Below are 22,225 nucleotides of genomic sequence, written 5' to 3'. Positions count from 1 at the left end.
CTCTTTGGAGAGCATGCGGCATGTACTATACTCTGTCAAGGCCCCGACATGAGAGGCCGCTTCCTCGCTGCTGCAAATAAATCTCCATTTCCTCCACGCTGCACTCTGACGCTCACAGCCGGCATCACTCTTTGATAGTGTTTTTGAAGGGGGGGGGGGCGCTAGGCGGAGGGCAGCCATTGCCCTCCTGCTGTATTTTGTCTGAGTGAAAACATTAGGCTTAAACGCCTCCTGACAGAAAGTAAAGAACGATTAGAAAAGGTCAATAGAGGGACTTGTGCAAAGGTCAAATGTGTTTGAGGCCAAAAAGAGGAGAGGGTGAAGCGCCACAAAGTTTCCACTAAACGTTACTGTTGGGTATGTAGGTGTTAAAACACACCAAGTCGACATCGGCGGTCAGAACGCGTCGTGCGCCATCAGCTCGGTATGGCGAAAAACGAAAAATGAACCGGAAATGAACTGGAAAACATGGAAAAAAAATAGTCGAAAGCTTTAAAACGCGTATCTTCATCAAGAACGGCTTAATTTCCTACATTTTCTCAACATCCCAAATTAGCGTTCGACATATTGGCTATCCAGGTAGCGGGTAGAAGAGCATAAGGTGATCCATTACTTTGCCACTCTTAATAGAATCAGCTGTAGACGTCATAACTTTTACATGATATTCTCCGTTGTAGTAATATTCCGACGGGGGTTCAGTCTGCTCGCTTCTTTTATTGAAACAATGCAGTAAGAACCTCAGCTAACACAAGCTGCTGTGAGCTGCAACAGGCACTGGCATCATAACATTAAGGTAATTATTGTAAATAAAAATACGGCTGATATAAAAATGCTGTGTGTGTCAAAACTTGGCTTATGTGAATGAATCTTCCTCGAATGGTGTCAAAAAAAAATCTATTTTTTAAGTTACCTTTTAGAGGACACACCCATACTTTTGGCCTTCATTTTTGGGGAAAAAAAGTGTGTCTTTTATTTGAAGAATTACGATAGCTTGTCGTTCCCCCTCTCTCTCACATAAAATGTGTTCATTATAATGTACACATTCATTAAAAAAAATTCTTTCTCTTAATGCAATCATTCGGGAAGGTATGAGATTTCGTCGTTCGACACATGATTTTGAGGGTGTCCCGAAATGAAATCTTGACCCGTCTTTGTTCCGTTGCTCCCAAATCACAATAAGAACAACACGTTTTGCAGAAATCACATCCAATCGCCAATTCAGGGCACTAATAAAAACTACTTGTTGTCAGTGTTAGCGTAGCCTCCAGCATGCAATTAGCCGCTAGCTAGCAGCCCTTAAAAGGAAAATTAGCTACAACGGCGGTTAGCTTTGTTAGCTTGGGCAATTCTAATCGAGCTATGCTAACCTTGACTTGGCTTCCATCAAATTATGGTCAAATATTACATTTTTTTAGATGTTCTCCCTGTAACGGGTCAACGATTTGTCTAAAGGATGCCAAAAAAGTCATTAGCTCCATGAAAACATACACAACACTTTGCTCTGATATGAAAGGGGAAATCACGGCTATATGAGGGCGTGTTAAACGTCATTTTTGAGGATTACCCAGATGAAGTTTGACTCGCCCGTCCGCCAGCTCTTCCACACCTAAAATTACTCACACTTACTCATCAGCACAATCGTGTTTTGGTTTTGTTTACATGTTAGCTGGCAGCGTGATTATCAGGCTCAAGATAAAAACGAACTTCGACCCCAGCTCCCGTCATTAAAAGTTGAACTTCACAACCCCGTGATTTTGTTAGGTCAGTTTTTTTTGTGTACAGCAAAAGCAACATCTTTTTAGGTCGGAAAAGAAGCAATTATCAAAACACGTGTCAGGCAGTTTATCATGCAGGTCGCATTAACCACCGTTGACTGATTTTACCCATTTAAGGTAGTTTGACTGTCTTCCACGCTCTCATTCTTATAACCTCACAAAATCCTATAATATTCACCATCATTTTCAGCACTGGAGTTTCACATCCTTATAATGAAGAGATACAAATGTTATGCCTAATAGTTTAAAAATCCAAGTATTTGTTTATTGTGATTTAGGGTGCTATACAGTACATACAATGACATACAGCTGATTCATTAGTAGTATATTTGTATGAAAATATAATTACCGTAAATTCTGGATTATTAGCCGCTGCTTCTTGACCCTAAAGTTGTTATTGGGATGAAGTTTTATTTATGATTCATTTTCTGTAGAGCTTCAAGCAGTTACCCAGTCTCGTCACATCTGACCATACCAAATACATCACAGTGGACCAAGCAATTTTATTTCTTCAAATAAATGCATTTTGTATATAATTTTATATATATATATATATATATACACACTATGCATGTATTTTTATTCAGTATATGTCTCACAATAAATCTCTATAATCTATAATCTAATAGAAATAACCTAAAAAAGTAAACAAAAGCAAAAAAAAAAAGTTCTATCTCTACTTTTTAGAAACATAACGAGGGAACGCTATTTGATGGAATAATCTAGAGGACCATCACGTCTGCCATGTAATATCAAGCGTACAGAATAAACTCTTGAATGTTTTCGTTATGTAGAATTTCGCTTCGCAAGTCCGAACTGAGCGATGAAGCACCGGATGAAGCGCCGTTCAAAATAGATGGGGCGTTTTGCTGCTTATCTAAAGCAGCATTCAAATACACGCGCGTTGCATATTTGATGACTAACCCGGTTGTACTTCACATCCACAAGTCGGCACACATGGCTACCTTTGTACACACAACCTCAACAGACAACGTGTCATAACAGAAGAATGCCGAGCCTGGAGCTATGATAATATGCGGGAGACTTTTTACCCGACGACGCGTCCCCAAATCACCGTTTTGCCACGAAAACGTCCATTGTAAAAAGTCAGTGTGTTTTACCTGAGTTATGTGCCCGGCTTGCTGTGTGGAATCCAAGGTTAAAGTTAGATGAAAAATACTCCGCTGACAAAAAACGAGGGGGAAAAACCCTGCATTAATGTTAGACTACCATGAGGGGGAAAAGATACGCTTTGATATGATAAGGTGTGTGTGTGTATGAGAGAGTTTGGAGACAGCTTAACTGTGAGGCTAGGCGGTGCAAGTGTGTGTGAGCTGGAGGGCCGGGCGTGTTTCAGCCGGTGGCCCACACATATACGAGCACACCCACACGCGCAAATCGGGCAATGTATAGCTGCAAGAGTTGAACCAGAAACCGGAGCCTGAGGGGTCACTTTGTACACCTGGCTGAACCCCCCCCCCCCCCCCCCACTCCATTTCCTCACCATAATGAAACATACTCCAAGTTAAACCCTTGACCCCAAGTTACATTCCTATACTTTTCTCCTCATAGGTCCAGATATTCTTTCTCCTTCCAGGACTTTTCAACCTCGACGTGGCGTCGCCTCGAGATCTGAAAGTAGTTGTTATGCTATTATCGGCCAACTCGGCCCTTTTGCTGAACTCCGGCGTAATCACAGGGTTTCTCAAAATATAACCTCGCTCTGCTGTTTGCCTTGTTGTTGCTTCTGGGCTACAGCGGCAGTGAAGCCTCAACTATCTTTATTCATTTGCTGTATTTTCCGCACAATAAGGCGCACCTAAAAGCCTTAATTTTTTTAAAAAGATGATGGTGCGCCTTATAATCAGGTGCGCCTTATATATGGATCAATATTGAGATTGGTAGATAGGGAATGAAGTGATAAATTAATCTTTTCCTGTTTCATCTGTGTGTTTACAGTTGAACAAGGTTGCTCATATTGACATTGAGTTATTACTCTCTCGAGAGTTTAGAGTTATTATTTGAGTTATTATTGTTATTACTTTGAGTATTACTATATTGTGATTGAAAAAGTTTTAAAATATGTCATTAATTGAAGGTGCGCCGTATAATCCGGTGTGCGTTATATATGGAAAAAGTTTTAAAATACTACGACTAGGAGTGTGCCATCACTCGACGTGGAAGAAAATGACTCAAAAATGGTCAAAACACTGCAAAATTAAATCAAAACCCTAAAAATCGGGGAGTAAACTGACCCAAATTTTGTTTTTTTTTAATAGGTTTGATTAACCCTTGTGCGGTACTTGGTCCAATCCTTTGATCGTCACATAGGGAAAGCATTGAAAGAAGACAGAGGGAGCTGAAATTTCACTGATGGTGACAAAATGTCAAAGTTCAACATGACACTACTAAGAGTGTGCCATCACTCGACGTGGAAAAAAATGACTGAAAAATGGCCAAACCACTGCAAAATTAAGTCAAAACCCTAAAAATTGGGGAACAAAATTTTGAGGGTTTTTCACTAGGTCCAATTAACTCTTCTGCGGTACTTGGTCCAATCTTTTGATCTTCACAAAGGAAAAGCATTGAAAGAAGACAGAGGGAGCTGAAATTTCACCTAGATGACCGAACTGACCAAAATTTTGAGGGTTTTTCAATAGGTGCGATTAACCCTTGTGCGGTACTTTGTCCAATTTGATCGTCACATAAGGGAAGCATTGAAAGAAGACAGAGGGAGCTGAAATTTCACCTAGATGACCGAACTGACCAAAATTTTGAGGGTTTTTCAATAGGTGCGATTAACCCTTGTGCGGTACTTTGTCCAATTTGATCGTCACATAAGGGAAGCATTGAAAGAAGACAGAGGGAGCTGAAATTTCACCTAGATGACCGAACTGACCAAATTTTGAGGGTTTTTCAATAGGTGCGATTAACCCTTGTGCGGTACTTTGTCCAATTTGATCGTCACATAAGGGAAGCATTGAAAGAAGACAGAGGGAGCTGAAATTTCACCTAGATGACCGAACTGACCAAAATTTTGAGGGTTTTTCAATAGGTGCGATTAACCCTTGTGCGGTACTTTGTCCAATTTGATCGTCACATAAGGGAAGCATTGAAAGAAGACAGAGGGAGCTGAAATTTCACCTAGATGACCGAACTGACCAAAATTTTGAGGGTTTTTCAATAGGTGCGATTAACCCTTGTGCGGTACTTTGTCCAATTTGATCGTCACATAAGGGAAGCATTGAAAGAAGACAGAGGGAGCTGAAATTTCACCTAGATGACCGAACTGACCAAATTTTGAGGGTTTTTCAATAGGTGCGATTAACCCTTGTGCGGTACTTTGTCCAATTTGATCGTCACATAAGGGAAGCATTGAAAGAAGACAGAGGGAGCTGAAATTTCACCTAGATGACCGAACTGACCAAAATTTTGAGGGTTTTTCAATAGGTGCGATTAACCCTTGTGCGGTACTTTGTCCAATTTGATCGTCACATAAGGGAAGCATTGAAAGAAGACAGAGGGAGCTGAAATTTCACCTAGATGACCGAACTGACCAAAATTTTGAGGGTTTTTCAATAGGTGCGATTAACCCTTGTGCGGTACTTTGTCCAATTTGATCGTCACATAAGGGAAGCATTGAAAGAAGACAGAGGGAGCTGAAATTTCACCTAGATGACCGAACTGACCAAATTTTGAGGGTTTTTCAATAGGTGCGATTAACCCTTGTGCGGTACTTTGTCCAATTTGATCGTCACATAAGGGAAGCATTGAAAGAAGACAGAGGGAGCTGAAATTTCACCTAGATGACCGAACTGACCAAAATTTTGAGGGTTTTTCAATAGGTGCGATTAACCCTTGTGCGGTACTTTGTCCAATTTGATCGTCACATAAGGGAAGCATTGAAAGAAGACAGAGGGAGCTGAAATTTCACCTAGATGACCGAACTGACCAAATTTTGAGGGTTTTTCAATAGGTGCGATTAACCCTTGTGCGGTACTTTGTCCAATTTGATCGTCACATAAGGGAAGCATTGAAAGAAGACAGAGGGAGCTGAAATTTCACCTAGATGACCGAACTGACCAAAATTTTGAGGGTTTTTCAATAGGTGCGATTAACCCTTGTGCGGTACTTTGTCCAATTTGATCGTCACATAAGGGAAGCATTGAAAGAAGACAGAGGGAGCTGAAATTTCACCTAGATGACCGAACTGACCACACTTTTGAGGGTTTTTCAATAGGTGCGATTAACCCTTGTGCGGTACTTTGTCCAATTTGATCGTCACATAAGGGAAGCATTGAAAGAAGACAGAGGGAGCTGAAATTTCACCTAGATGATCGAACTGACCAAAATTTTGAGGGTTTTTCAATAGGTGCGATTAACCCTTGTGCGGTACTTTGTCCAATTTGATCGTCACATAAGGGAAGCATTGAAAGAAGACAGAGAGAGCTGAAATTTCACCTAGATGACCGAACTGACCAAAATTTTGAGGGTTTTTCAATAGGTGCGATTAACCCTTGTGCGGTACTTTGTCCAATTTGATCGTCACATAAGGGAAGCATTGAAAGAAGACAGAGAGAGCTGAAATTTCACCTAGATGACCGAACTGACCAAAATTTTGAGGGTTTTTCAATAGGTGCGATTAACCCTTGTGCGGTACTTTGTCCAATTTGATCGTCACATAAGGGAAGCATTGAAAGAAGACAGAGAGAGCTGAAATTTCACCTAGATGACCGAACTGACCAAAATTTTGAGGGTTTTTCAATAGGTGCGATTTGCCTTAGTGCGATACTTTGTCCAGTTTGATCGTCACATAGGGAAAGCATTGAAAGAAGTCAGAGGGAGCTGAAATTTCACCCAGATTTGAGCCAACTGTTTTTAAAATGCATCTGACTGAAAATACTCACACCAATTCAAGATCCTGGTTGGTGCCCACATCTCCATGGCAACACGGAGAATGAAATGACTGTGTCTAGGACACAGTATCACTATATGAGCAAGAGTAGAGTATTTCCTTCCATCCCTTTTGCATGAATGAAGTATTGCAGTCACACTGGTGCAGGTGTGTTTGGTTTGGGCGGGGTTTGAACTGCTCCAATCTCAGCCATGGCCTCCAGGCTGCCGGAGCGGGGTCGGGAAGGGGGATCGGCTGACCTCGTTTTGTCATTTGTTTCTAATGAACTCCGGAGGCGCGTGGCGAGAGAGCGGCCCGTCGGGACCTGAACCCCTAACCCGCCATTAAGCCCCGCACGGTGGAAAAATCAACAATAATATTACTTTTCCGAGGCAGCTCACGTTCTTCGGCTCTTCGTTTACATGCTTCTCTGCTAGGGCGAATGACGACAATCACCTTGACCGCAGGCTAGTTTTTTTTTTTTCTTTTTTATGCGTGATTTAAAACATCAGCCTCTGTTGAAACTTACTGTGTAAAAATACTTCGACCTTTATGCAAATAAATATCCTAAATATTGTTCTATTTGCAAATATCTGCCATACTTCTAACATTAATCAAATATTCTGTTGGTTTGGTCCTTTTTTTCGGCCCAGTTTTTGAGTTAACAAGGTGCAGTCTAAAAATATTTAGCTTAAAGATAACCCAAATTTGGTAAAAAAAAAAAGACGTCATTTATTTCACCTCGAAAGCAGAAATTTTGCACCAAAATTGTTCTGTTTATTTTTGAGTTTGAAAGGTGCCGTCTAAAAACATTTGGGTTAAATATAAACCATATTTGGTAAAAAAAAAAAAAAAAAAAAAAAAGTCATTTATTTAACCTTGAAAGCAAACATTTTGCACCAAAATTGTTTTGTTTATTTTAGAGTTTACAAGGTGTAATCTAAAATTTTTTTGGGTTAAATACAACCCAAATTTGGTATTTTTTAAAAAGTCATTTATTTTACCTCAAAAGCAGAAATATTACATCAAAATTGTTTTGTTTATTTTTGGGGGGATTTTTTGTTTGAATAATTTACAATAAAAAGAAAGAAAGAAAGAAGAAAAACCCCAAATCTTTTTTGTAAACAAACAAACAAAAAGCAAACAAAAAATGGTGTTGTTTGTTTTATTAAAAAAAAAATTAAACCCATTTTTTGACTCAGTTTAGATTCTTCTTCTCAACCATTTTACTTTCAAATATTTCTTGGGTCCAAAAACAAAATTTGGGTAAAAAAAAAAAAAAGGGGACATATTCATCTTTTGCATTGATTAATTTACCTGCTTAACTGAAAATATTGTGTCAAATAAATAACCCTTAAAGAACATAATTTGGAGTTTTAAAACAAAACAATCCAATCTTTGTTACCTTGAATGAATAAGCAACCCCCAAAGTCCTCTGTTCTTTTTTTTTAAACCTAATTTGGACTATTTTCGCCCCAGCTGTTTTTCAAGAGTGCCGCACGCTTTGCCAAGGAACAAAATGACCAATACAAATTAGAAGCCTTCAGCTGAATGGAGTTCCGAATGTTTAGTGAAGCACGCCGCCTTCTCGCCAGACACCCCGGTGATATCTTGCACACACACACATTGTCTAGCCATGGTGTCCCACAGGGCCAGGTGTCTAAATATTTAATAACATTTTAAAAGCAGCCCCTCACTCTCTTCTTTTGGGCCAATCCTGACAATTTAAGGATTAAGACCGTCAGAAGTCCCTTGGTGGAGAAGGAAAATAATTGTTTCCATCTCAGCTGGTCCTTTGAAAGTCGGCAGTTTACACATTAGGAACATTTACGAGATTTATTCACAAATTTGCAGGTGTCTCTGTCAATAGTTTAAAAGATATTTAGGACTTTTCTTCAGGGGGTAGAATGGAAATTGCTTATTTACCACTTATTTGAGAATTGGAAAAAAAAACAAAAGGTCATGTGACATTCCCAAGCTGAGCACAGAGCAACTGTGATGTCATGTTCAGCAAACGGCAAAACAGATGAAAAAAAAGGTGGATTTTTGTTGCTTATTTCATGACACACATGCAACATTAATTAGAAAGTTGTGTTTGGAAAGTGGGAGAATTTAGGACTGTCTTCCATTTCAACCCTTGTGAAGTATTTTTTCCAAGCCTTTGATCTGTAAATCAATGGCGTTTCACATTGAAAGAGGACACTAGGGAGCTGAAATTTCACCCAGATGGTGACAACATCTCAAAGTTCAACATGTCAATATGTAAATTAAGAAAACAACACATGATGGGTCAAAAAAGGACAAAACCAACTTTTGGGGTTATTTGTTTAAAAGGTTGGGTCAGATCAATCACTCACAATACAACATATTTTTTAAAAAACATTTTTCATGTAGAACAAGCCAATTTGTGTTTTCTACAAAACATTTTTTGGGGTCATTTGACCCAACTTTTTATCTTAATTTTTGTATGGTATTTTGTCCAATGCTTTGATTTTACATCAAAAGAATTTTACATCGAAGTGAAAGCACTGAAAGAAGACACTGGGAAGCTGAAATTTTACCCAGATGATGACAACACGCTAAAGTTCAACCACTTAGTTATCACACAAGCAGGAGCGAGTAAATACTCTGATAATGATGTGAAACGAATGACCCCGAAATAACCAAATAACAGCACGAGTGTTAAATACAACTGAATTGTTTTTAACAAATGGACTATAACATTATGTACGGTTTGGACATTTAATCCGGTGATTATTTTCACTCATCTAGGTCTAATTTTTAATTTTGCAGACTCCTTGTATACTTAATCTCCAACACCACAAAATATGAGTATATACTAAAGAGCGTATCGCAGGTTATCCGCACACGCCACGTGGCCTTGAACCGCCTCAACCTTAAGATATCTTCTCCTCCTTTCCGCTCTTATCGCCCCTCCTCACATCTCCCACTGCATTCTTGACATGCCTCAGGGAGACACGGGGGTGGGGTGGTGGGGGCCAGGGGGGGTCTTTGGGATCACAACGCGCACACAATAGCGCAGGCTGCAGCCATTGTCCGTGTGCACCGAGGAAAAGGCCTTGGCGGTATTGCAGAAAGAAACCCGGATCCGCTGTAACAGCATTCAAACAAGCCCATTCAGCGCCACTTAGTGATTCTTCGCGCCGTAGAAGAAATCCGTATACAATTTTCTCTCGGTCCTTTATTATAAATGTAAAAAAAAACATCTATTCAGGCTTGTGATTTCAACCAAGTGATCTCATGAGAATGCTAGTGAATCCTCCAAACGTTTTGGAAGGCACACCAAGCCTGTGCCTTTGTCAACCTGCCGATGCAACACTGCCATCTACTGGTAGAAGCACCGCAAAACCACAACAAGAAACCAATTCCTTTTGTTGAAACCTCAAATCACTTTGTCCGACTTAAAATAAAATAAAAAAAAACAAAAAACAAAAAAATCTTAGGGATCGACAACATATTTATATTCGTACAGCGATGAAAACCAACCTCTCATCCGGCCATTTTTTTTGTTTTTGTTTCCCAGCACAAATTTCAGATACAATTCTAGTTCTCATTAATGGCAGTGAACTCAACTCACTTCCACTCAAAGCAGCAATTTGGCAGGTAGACTTTATGAGCGCCTATTTAAAAAGAAAAAAATAAATTTTCAGTTCTTCATTGCCTTCTCCGAACTGACGTTTACCATCAAACTGAAGATAAAACTGGGAGAAATGACATGTCGTATTTTAACCACGTGACATTGATTTTAAGTCAGCTAGCTTAATGCTAATGTATTGGGAAACACAATAGATAGGCTAAAAAAAAATCATCTACGTAATAACAATCGATACTTGAACACAAATGGTGCAGCAACATAAATAGACTGACAATATAACAATACTCACAGGAATATGTATTTTTTTCTTTATCCTCTATAAACCAACCTCAATAAATATCGCATTTAATGAGTCATTTAAAGTCATTCAAAATTGTCGTTAATGTATGCGTGACTTAATTGTACTGCCCACCATTGGCTGAGTCACGCATACCAGATGGGGCCTCAGTGAAGTCACGATACACAAATCTTTACATCCTCTTGACTACTTTGTAAATTATTATCATTATACAACTTTTTAAAGGTTAAAATAACACAGTGCTATTTTTCTTCATTAGCAATGCCATTTCCATTCATTTCAAGGGACAAAAATCTTTAGAGTCGCAAACACGATAAACTGAAAAACCGCTAAACTGATATCTCAAGACACAAACAGCGAATTCTCCCTCTCCATACAAGACCCGCCATGCAAAGTCAAAGGCCGTCAGCTTTCAGCTTGGTTGCACCACGTCCGCCCGTGTGTATTTCCTGCTACGGACGCATTGAGTCACATCCTTCCCGCTGCCTTCCTGCCAACTTCGCTTCCCTCCAGCTGCGCAGCCTGGACTTCCATGACGGCCAGGTTAATAGCCGGGTCAACATAGCTTAGCGCTACATTAGCTCACTAATCCCTGTTCTTCACTCCAGCTAACCTAACCTTGTGTATCTCCAGTCCATCTGACACGGATAAGTGCTGGATTAAAGCGGCACACCAGAGCTTGGGAACACCGTGGAAAAATGTGTGTGTGAAAAAGCCTTTGATGCACACTCGAGCAGCGGTTCTCAAATAGGGGTGTGAGTACCCCCGAAGTACGTCGAGGCACTTCAGGGGGTAGGCGAAAGGGTTTCTCTAGGTGTCAGATAATCTGATTTAATGCTTTGCGATAATGGGAGGGGATGAGTGGTTTTACTTTTCGAATTAAGAGCAAATTAAATGGAACATAGTGAGTCCACTGCAAAAATATTAGTTTTAGTTTTTTATGGATGCATTATATCGGAGTTTTCCAGCAGATGGGCCAGAAACCAATTGAAAAAAAATGGTGTTCTTTGATTTATGTTATTTATATAGGCAAAAACGCTACAAATTTTTGCAAGTCCGTCATTCATCATTTGTCAACCAAAGCGCACTTACTGAGGTGTAGCTGGTCTTGCCTACATTGTGGTTCTGGTTGTAATTGAGGTTCTGGTTCTCCTGCTCTCGGCACTGCAGCCCCGCCAGGTGCCTCTCCAGGGCTGCCCAGTCCATGGTGGGCAGAGTTTCTTCTTCTACACCCTCCTCTTCTCTGTAACCCCCCATACGTCCCACGGTCTCAACACCGCCGCCTCCTCCCCCACCTCCGCCGCCCCCGCCGGTGCTTCGGCTCCCCCTGCCTTGACTGAAGCTTTGGTGCCTGGGCTTAGGCGTCCCTGTGAGTCCCCCCTGTAGGGTACCAGGGGAGTGGAGCGGGTTGCTCCCAGGCAAAATCACATTTCCGTTTTGTTTAAGTTCCTCGGGGATGGCGGCGATGGTGCCGATGCGTCCGCCGGGGGCCGGCAGGTGCGGGACGGACTTCACGTCCCGCGACTCTTGGCCGAGGCTGCGGCCGTTCTTCCCGTAGCCCTCGCCCACCGGGTCGGGCCCCGCTACGCCACCTCCGCCTTCCTCCTGACCCGGAACCTGCGGAGAGGCGCAGTCGTCTCCATACTCGCTCTCCCACTCCTCCATCACCTTCTTCTTATACTCTTGGTAGTCCTCGTCCTCCTCATAGTCCTCGAGGGTGACGAGGTCCAGAGAAGGGGACGATTTGTAGTCATCCAGCGTGGGCAGGTCAGGAGAAGGGGAGCATGGAGTAACTTTGTTGGAGTTGGACTCTGAGCTGGAGCGGCTGGACGCGTCGCTCCCAAGGTCCATGCCATCCTCCCGGTAGTCCTGTAAGCGACAAAAGAGAAGACAAACGGAGTCAGACATGGACAGACGGGAGGATGTACACAAATAGCAGAACATTAGGTGTGTCCCTGAAAGAACCAGTCAACAAAGATGTGCCTGTGGAGATAACTATGTGGCTAACTGCGTGCACCATTTCAAGGACCAAAAATGTTCACTGTATAATCAGAAACTTTAAAAGGCAAATATCAAGAGTACAAAAAGAACCCGTTTGAGCCAGAATGTTGTCATTTTTTGGAGCGTAGAGGAACATCTTAACATTTGCGCGGTATTTTGATCAATACTTTGAGCTTTACATTAAAGGCCTTTCACATCAAAGGGAAAGCATTGAATCAAAACCCTAGGGAGCTGAAATTTCACATTTCAAAGTTCAACATGGCACGACCATGAAGCTATCACGCTATGACGTTTTAGAGCCGCTGTCTGTCGAACGACAAAGCTAATTTACGCTGATTAGCGTGCATTCTAAGTACTTGTGGTGCCGTATTAGCATATAGCATAGCAGCTAATGCCATGTTTGAACTTTATTGGAAACAAGTACTTTTTCAGTGGTTCCGTAACAAGTTGAAAGTGACTTTGGAAATTACGCTATCAGGCTTACAACATGCTAGCTCAACACAGAAAAAGTGGAGCCAAGATTCAAACAGCGGACCTTCGAGCTGTGAGGCAAATGTGCTATCCACTAAGTCCCTGCGCTGCCCACACAAAGTTTATACTAAATCTAATCAAAATCGCAATGCGCTGCATGTTTTCTGAGCCTTTCTGCGATTAAATGTTTCAAAATTGGGGTATGCTATGCCACTAATTATAGCACTCAGAGCTCGTGCCTGTTGCAGGATGAAGAAAAAAAAGCCTCTGAATTATTCCCAAACTGTGACGTGTCAGGGGTACAAAAGAAGGACCTTTGTGAGCCCTTTTGTACTATTCTAAGTGTGTATATGAATATGCAAAAACCTAAAGATGTTCAAATTAGAGCACTTGTTCGGGGTGTTTAATATAATGAAATGAAGGGCACCAATTTCCGTCTAATTAAATCTCAATGGGATGATAGTATTTAGCCTGTCCAGACCCAAAAGGTGAGTTCATGATCTATGAATTTAAAAAAAAACGGGAAGGAAAAATGTGTGTGTGTGTGTGTGTTTTAAGATATTTCACAAGGGATACATCACTGAACAAAGGTTAAAAACAACTAATCAGAAGTCATGTCAAGTGGTTTTTTTTCATTATTTAAAAATATCCTGATGTGGAGATTAATAATTAAAATATAGAGATTGAAATCAAATACTTTAGAATTTAGTTTCTTCAAAGTAAGCACCTTTTTTCCAGATATTATTCGTAGCATATCATAATGTGGATAATTCCACATTCATTCCATTTTCAGGAGTTCAATTGCTTGAATTTTTTCACCTCAACTCATTCACTGCCATTGACGACTAGAGACGTCAAAGACCTATTTTAACTCGTGCAGTATTTCAGTCATTTTTGGAAGGGTTTGATAACCAAGCAGTCGTATGATTTTGAACTTTGAAACATTACCACCTGGGTGAAATTTCAGCTCCCCTAGTGCCTTATTTCTATGGCCTCCCTTTTGATGTGAAATGCCTTTGATGGACAAAATACTGTACTGCAGAAAGGTTAACTGGGCCAGCAAAAAATTACATAACTTTTTCACTGCATGCCCAATCAGTCACAAATTTAACGCCTATATCCGTCAACGGCAGTGAGTGAGTGAATATTTTTCGGACCATTTCTATTTGGAGGTGATGTTTCCTTTTGACTGTTGGAACTACTTTTAACTATTGGATTCTTTTCTTGATCTAAAATATCGCAGCTATTTTATGTTCCGGAACCATCGAAATTCTTGTATAAGGGTTACGAGACATTATAAATCTCAATGAGCTGCACTTAAGTTGAATTCTCTTGCCCCAATCTGCTTGAGTGAAGCACCCTCATACTTCCCACTCCCTGTCCAACAAGAACTTCCCGTCTGCTCAAAATTCTGGTCCTTTTGGTCCACTGTTTCTTATGAACTTTCACCTTGCGTGTTTTGGAGCTAAGCTGAGACACCAACACAATGCGCACTGACATAGCTAGATCATTTCTGCATGGTAACCCAAACACTACAACGACACAAGCCCGCAGGGATTTAACGGAGTGTTCCGACAGCTTCCAATGAGTGACACGGTCCGGCGGCCTCTGAGCTGTAAGCGTAACCTTGACTCTCTGCCCTTCCCCCGCCCTTCCTTCCGCAACCGCCACCTGACTGATTAGTTCCCAGGTAATGAAAACGTCCGGGCTGTTTACAACCCTTCACACATCTCCGCCTGACCCGAGCGCTCCCTCGCATCCGTCAGGGAGGTGCCAAATTTCTGTACGGCGCGGCCACAAATTTATGACACCGTTCCTAAGAGAGCTACATTAGGACTTGCCCTAAAAACCAAAATGATACATGAGGATGGACTATGACTGCTGATGACTGCTTCTTGTGAGAGAGCCTGTCGGTCGCAGAGGCGAAACGTAATAAAAATATTATTAGTCATCATTTCCAGCATGTTTACATCAAGCCTTCTGGGCAGGAGAGGAAATTTACAGCTAGCAGACACATCATTAGGAACATTCGCACTGTAAATCGAAGGTATTGGCAGTATTCTTCCTACGATGTTCATTATTGTCTTTTCCACTTTAGAGGAACAAAAGTGACTCATACTCAACAGATGTTTGGGTTATTTTGGCCTTCTTTTTTGAAATGTATTTGAAATACTTCTCGGTATCATGTAGTTTATTTTTGCTTTTAACTCATTCGGTGCCAATGACGACTACAGACGTCAAAGATCCATATTTAAAGGACCGACAGCGCCGAGGAGAACTCATTCGCTGTTATAAATAACTATATAAATCAAAAGTTTATTTCAATTGACTTAACGGTGAATGAGTTAATATCTGTAATAGTGTATGAGATGTGTCAGAAAAGTTCCAGGACTGATGTCGCAAAGTATATACTGTACTCAAATGGAAACTACGAGTTTTCTTCTTGGAAGTTAAACAAAGTCTGGAAGTAGGTCACCTTGATGACAATCTTTAGCTTGAGGAAAAAAAGAAGAAAATTTATTGCTGTTAAGCAAGAATGATCCTGCATGCTCATATCCTTCTCTGCAAGGAACTGTCAAATGCTCAGAGAATTGTGAGAAGGTGAATTGTCATATAGTGAAGCAACCATAAGTTGTCCTGCATCATTCCAGGCACTGGGGGTAGGTGAGATTTCTGCAGGTATCAGCATATTTATTTTAATGCTTTTTTTTAATGCTGTGAGAGGAACAGTGAGTTTTCTTTTCAAATTAAGAGCAAATTAAATGGAACATGAAACATTTATTGCTAAATAATTATGTCTCCTTTGCAAAACAAAGCTTACGTCTTCACTTTCTTACATCACTAACTGAGTATGGTCCAAGCAGACCTAACATTTCCACATTTACCAAGCAGATGGCACTGCACTCGGATGATATCATGAAAGAGGCGGAGCTACACAATACATGAAAATATAACCACTTAGGATTCATATTTAATAATAAATGTAATCACCGTTACGCCAAAGGTTATAAATATTCATGCATGGTATATGCATGTTAACTGTGGAAAGTTTAAAATCGCACAATGTAATGTTGTTTAATTCTTTTCAAAATAAGAGCGAATTAACTGGAACATCAAGCCACTTCTTGTTAGTAATAATGACTCCTTTGCAAAACTAACTGAGTACTGCCCCTTACCTCCAGAGAAGACTTAACACACTAGCATTTGCCAAATTAGACAATGATGATGTTGTGAAAGGGGCGGGGCCACAGCAGGAATAAGAATATAGCCACCAAAATCACACATTTTTAACGAGAAATTTAATCACCGTTGTGTCAAAGGTAAAATATGAGCATATATACGCCTACATAGTGGAAAGTTTTAAATAGCATGCTTCAACCTGCAAAGAACATTGCAGTGAACGCCACACACGAGCCCCCCTCCCCTCCCCACATGGGTGGATCCCTGATGTATGTGTGTGACTGCTTTACAAGCGACTCTTGCCCCCTGCATTTGGCATTTTTACTACCAACATCCACGAGCTGCCACATTTTAAGGTTAAGGACTTGTTTTGCCTGTATAACAACCTCACAGTGCTGAAATCAACCTTACCGACGCGGTCATCAAACGCACCACGCAAGTCACCATTCCCCTACGTGGTGCAGCTGCTCTCCACCCTTTGGAAACCTTTTTTTACGGTAAAAACAACACTCAGAACCGCTTGTTTAAGCTCTCAAAAAGTGAGAGGACCGCTTCCAAAGCGCCGGTCGTTTCTCCACAAAAAAGTCGTAATCCGATTTGTGCAGCTTTCAAACAGAATGTCTGTGTCGCTTCGGAAAAAAAAACAAAACAATGAACGAACCAATAACAGCGCACGATTGGTCGCATGAACTCGAATGCAATATTGTAATCAGTTAAAGGGCCTGTTATGAGAGAGAATGAGAGGAAGGGAGGGAGGAAAAGCGCTGCAAGGCGGCATCCTGGAGCCGGTAAAGCTGGGATTAACGAACACCATGCAAACACACACATACACAAGCAGCCTGGAATCTGTTTGGCCACCTAAACATGCACGCTGACAGCTGCACCCTTCCCCAAATTAGAAAGCCGCTCTGAAAAAAAAAAAAGCGAGTTGTGCACCATCGTATCCGCCCGAAGTGACATCACCTCCTGCACCTTTCTGAATGAAAACAGCGCATCTGATTCTACCCCCAATTTGCAGCGTCATTATGATGTAATGTTCCCTTAAAAACTCCCAGAAGGAACCTCACCCCCCCCCCCCCCCCCCACGCAACACACACGCACGCGCGCATGCCGGCAGTGCGAGAAACGCCCATATGAGCTCCTTCCACCGGCGTGCACGCAAACCGCCGCAAATTTGACAAATCTACTCACTGTCATCATCTTGCAAGCTTTCACCCCCCCGTTGAGCGTCTCAAGACATCGTCAAAGTGTACAAACGGCAGCTCCAAGGCTCCCCCCCCCACCGCTCCCACACTTGTCCTCCGAGGTTATCCTAAAGGCGGTTGCTGGCGGTGCCGGTTCGGCCACCGAGATGACTGACAGCCGGGCGAAGATGAGGACATCTGGGGCCGGGCATCGCCGAGTTGCTTTGTGCGCTTGAAATCAAGAAATATATAACAAAAACGAGCTTTTAAATCCAGATGGGTTTTCTCCGAGCTCCGTGGGTCCTCGTGGAGAAGAAAGAATAAAAATCGCGGTCTTCTTCAAAGCGCAAAAGCTTTTCGCAACTTAACTTATTCAAAACAATCTTGCTAAAAAGCAAATAAATCCTCTTCCTGAAATGCGGTGAGCATGTCTGGACTCTGCGAGAAAGTGACGACAGAAGACGAGCACTGACTGACCTTGCAAATGGTAGAGAGAGAGAGAAAGAGAGAGAGGGGGGGGCAGCGAGGGAGGGGTGAGGGAGAGGAAACTATTTGGGTGAATTATTAAACACTTCTGCTGCTCTGAATTTAGAGCTTCACACTCATGTGTTATTGCATCTACTATATGGAGTCAAAGTGGATTTAAAAAATGCTGTCTTTTTTTTAAGTTAAAGGAGAAATACACCAAGGCAAATGTTTTTCTTTGTGTGTGCGTGCTTTTTATTGGATTTGATAGGAATTGGCTCCCCAAGCAGCGGTGAGGTCTCGGTGTTGTGATCATTTAGTTTCTATCGTAAAAATTTGTAGCCCCAGTTGACATGCGGCTGTTCAGATTTGCAATTGTTGCCTTTTTTTGCTTTGAATACATTTTTTTTCTATAGGAGGATTAAGGTCACGGAATTAAAGACGTTGGAAGGATTCTTGCTTTTATCTCAGAACGTTGACTTTATTCTCTGAATTTTCCACTTTAAAGTCAATATTTTGACATTCCATCCATTCAATACCAAAGACACAGTTTATTTATTCTTTTTTTTTAATTCAGACATTCAATCCCAGGTACTTTTATAGATTATTTTTTCAAATCTTTGGCTAAGGAGGCTCTAAAAATATCTGAATTAATAAGTCGTAAAGTAATAGATTACTTATGGTAAGTAAGTACTAAAGCGATTCATTATTTTAAACTGTTGAAAATGACCAGCATTTCACAATAATTACCTGAATTAATTTAAACAAATTTTTTGTATTTAAATTACTCTGTAAGATTACAATGAACTTTTATTGTACTGTTATTCTACAGTAGTATCCATTTATCGGTATGTTGTCAATGCATTCACTGGATTTTTGCTGTATTCATTACTGTAAAAGTAATGCAAACTTATTCAATAGTTTACTGTGAAATCATGGCAACATTTTAACAGTGTAGGGAGTAAGTGCTAAATTAATTGGCTAAAGCAGTGCTTCTCAGTTATATTTTGCCAAGTCCACCCCCAGAAAAAACAAACCTTTTCGCACCCCCACAATGTTAATATTACCTATAAAAATTGTATACCTAATCCTGTATCCTTTTTAACATAGAATAAAGCAATATAAATCAACTTTCAACAGCTTTTCATTATTTTTTACAGTGTTTATACGGGTTACAGCTTAGTCTAAAACTGAAAAAATAACCACGTGCATCAAAGTGCCTGAAATTAAAATAAAACAAATCCACGCCCCCTCACTTCATTGTATTTTTAACTTCACGCCCAACTCAGCGAGCCAACTGTTTTTATAGACAGACGTTGTTCGAGTTGCAACAATGTAAAACAACAAGGACCTCACGCCAAACATTTCACCAAGGCCCGCCTCTCCGCATTTATAAGCTGATGATTTAAGAATTGCATCAGCATCCCCCGAGCGCCACCGTACCGGGAATCTCCGTGCGACTCGCCCCGCTTCCGCACTGCACACATTTGCAGCAAACATTTGTGGGGATACGGTGCGCTGAATGTAGAATAGCAACGGACTTCATCCATGTAATAACGGACCGGTACTTCAAAGACCACTGACTGGGCTTCTCCTCGTGATACGGCGGGGACAGAACCAACCGGGATTTCCCTCAAAGTAAAGACAGCGGGAATCCACGCTAGTGCTGAGACTCCATTCCCAGCCTCACTCTCTTATCAGGCCGTCCAATGCTTCTCTCCACTTTGTCTCCCCGATTCCCCGAACAGCACTTGGCAATAGCCAAGAAAAGTGGAGAGTGGTAAAGTCATCCGAGGGCACTTTCCTTTTTTTTTTTCGTTTTGACAGAATGTGAGCAACCAGAGTTTATACGCTCTCCAGAAACTTAGTAGTGTAGTAAGGTACAGGCTAGAAATGACGGATTACGGGCCGATATTCACCATAATGATGCATATCAGCCTTTTTTATTTAAAATTTTTATTAATCTTACGGCCGATAAACTTCATGATTATGCCTCTGATCATACACTTCTCTCACTGTCTGGAATGCAGCCTCGCTCCAGCACTGTCCCACCCGTAGCAGCGTCCGATTGGTTAGCCCTGCAAGAGCCAGGGCCAATCAGTAGTGTTAGTCGTAAATGGAAGTGGAAAGGTAAAAAGTCTTTCTACAAAAAAATTCCAAAGTATCCACAGCAAGGCTTGGAAACTTGATCTGGAAAACTAGACTTGAAAACTAGACTTGGAAAACTAGACTCAGAAAAGACTCAGAAATGAGGCTTGGAAATTAGACTCACAAACTAGACTCTGAAAGAACCATGGAATACAGGTGCAAAGCTTGATCTGCAGAGCTTGACGTTCTGACAACACGTCACTAGGAAATTAGAGCTGAAATGGACCATAGCAACTGATCTATAAAGGAACAAACTAGTCACAACAGAAATATAGGACCCATTATGACAAATGTGTGGAGTTAATGGGTTTGGGTGAAACAAAAATGAACAAGAATCCATGGAATGTCAGAGTAGATAAGAAGGAAAATGGTGAAGCTCAAAAATTCTATAGCCCAATGGTACTATATAACTTGATAGATTTCGTTAATGATAGCTAGTTGAAAAATGCTAAAACTACACAAAGGTGTAACCCACTTTTATTCTACATTACTGCCACCTATAGGACTGGAGTGGAACAAGCTTGATCTGTGCTTTTTCTCCATCATAATATCAAAGAATAATGCATGAATCGTAATCACTCAAGTCAGACCACTGCAGGAGGTAAGCAAATTTCCATGCCGCATCGTTCCCATCATTGAATGATTTCACATCATTGAAAAATGAGGACGTTAGAACCTTTTACGTACTTCAGCTTGCGCAGATGTCCGCGGGAAGTTGACCATCAGATCGAGCCAGAGGCGTGACATCTGTCAAAGTGACATTCAATTGGATTTGACTCCTTGCCGATGGTCAAAACAACCTATCCGCCATCTACGACATCTATTGGAAAGCATCTACCGTCTCCAAAGCAGCGGTCCATCCACTGCGCCTATCTTCTGGCAGCAATCACTGAAGGCCCATTACTGACAGACAGATAAGAGCAGAGAAATGAATACCGCTTAGATAACAGCGAAAAGTAGGAGGAACATCTTCCTCTGCTTATATCCGTCTCATGGGCTCACTCCTGACAGGCAGTGAGAAATTAAAACTGTCTGGGCCTTGTCACAAACTCACCGAGTTTAACGGAGAGACACTAAAAGTGACCTTGGAGGCGTTTTCTTTCCCTCTCTCTCTGGTGGAGTCTCACCTTCACGTATGCCGCCACCGAATGGCAAAAAATGAAGTGTGAGAAACTTCAGCGTCAACACAAGGAAATTTTAAATCTCATTTATTACGACCATGATGTCAAAAATAAATAGGAAGGATCTGACAAAAAAACAAAACAAAACAGTGATTTGGGAACATACATCTTGTCGTTTCTGCGGCAAACCGCCAAGTTAACTTTGCTGGAAGATGAACATTAACCTGAGTGCGTGCAAATGGCTTTTAAATGAGATGGGGAAATTGGAGTCAATGCAAGTCCAGTTATAAGTGCATGAAAGAAGATTACCCACTCTGAGGTATATTTAGTCCTTTTAATGCTGCCGTGTTGGCATCAACTCTTCAAAAACAACTCAACGCCTCAAACATCTGAGGCAGGCAGACAGACAGAATGATTGCTATGGATGTAGTTGCTAGCTGTACATAACTAGCGGGATAGTTAGTTAGTTAGCCAGATTGACTGACAGACAGACAAGCATATAGCTAGGTAAATTGCTAGCATATAGCTATATAGCTAGGTCAAGAGATAGCTAAAGATATCGATAGCTAGATCGCTTGAAAGCTTCTTAGCTAACTTGTTTGGTAGATAGCTACCTAGCTAAATACATACAGTAGCTAGCTTGTTAGGTAGATAACTAGCTAAATAAATAGATACAGTAGCTAGTAAAAAAGAAAGAAAGAAAGAAAGAAAGAAAGAAAGAAAGAAAGAAAGAAAGAAAGAAAGAAAGAAAGAAAGAAAGAAAGAAAGAAAGAAAGAAAGAAAGAAAGAAAGAAAGAAAGAAAAAGAAATTAATTCATTCATTAGTTGGGTCAAAATTTACCCATTATGGGTAAAAAAGGATCGCCCCAAGTTTTTGAGTTATTCATTCGACCCCACAAATTATTGATGACATCTATCGGATCCTTGCACCAGCCTTTTTGACCCAACATCTTAGGTTAACTAAATAACCCAAAATGTATTATTATATTATCATGGTTATTTTTGAGCCGACAGTTTCTTGGTAAGTTGAAAGGTAAACACGCAAAATGGAATTTGCCGTTTAGAAACATGT

The 22,225-nt window shown here is 41.0% G+C and overlaps 1 protein-coding gene across 1 annotated transcript in view; it reads right to left on the bottom strand.

Annotated features, from left to right (window-relative positions):
* schip1 (schwannomin interacting protein 1) overlaps nt 1-22,225 on the bottom strand; it is a 237,509-nt gene that overhangs the window by 32,178 nt on the left and 183,106 nt on the right. The window contains exon 9 of the mRNA XM_088427885.1: nt 11,676-12,452. Coding sequence (XP_088284011.1) covers nt 11,676-12,452 — 777 coding nt within the window. The remainder of the gene's footprint in view (nt 1-11,675; nt 12,453-22,225) is intronic.

This window comes from Hippichthys cyanospilos, chromosome 11 (assembly GCF_059441005.1).
Source record: "Hippichthys cyanospilos isolate Australia breed blue-spotted pipefish chromosome 11, RoL_Hcya_1.0, whole genome shotgun sequence".
Taxonomy (NCBI): Eukaryota; Metazoa; Chordata; class Actinopteri; order Syngnathiformes; family Syngnathidae; genus Hippichthys; species Hippichthys cyanospilos.
The sequence above is the reverse complement of the archived record's forward strand: the minus strand, read 5'-3'. Positions and strand labels throughout refer to the sequence as shown.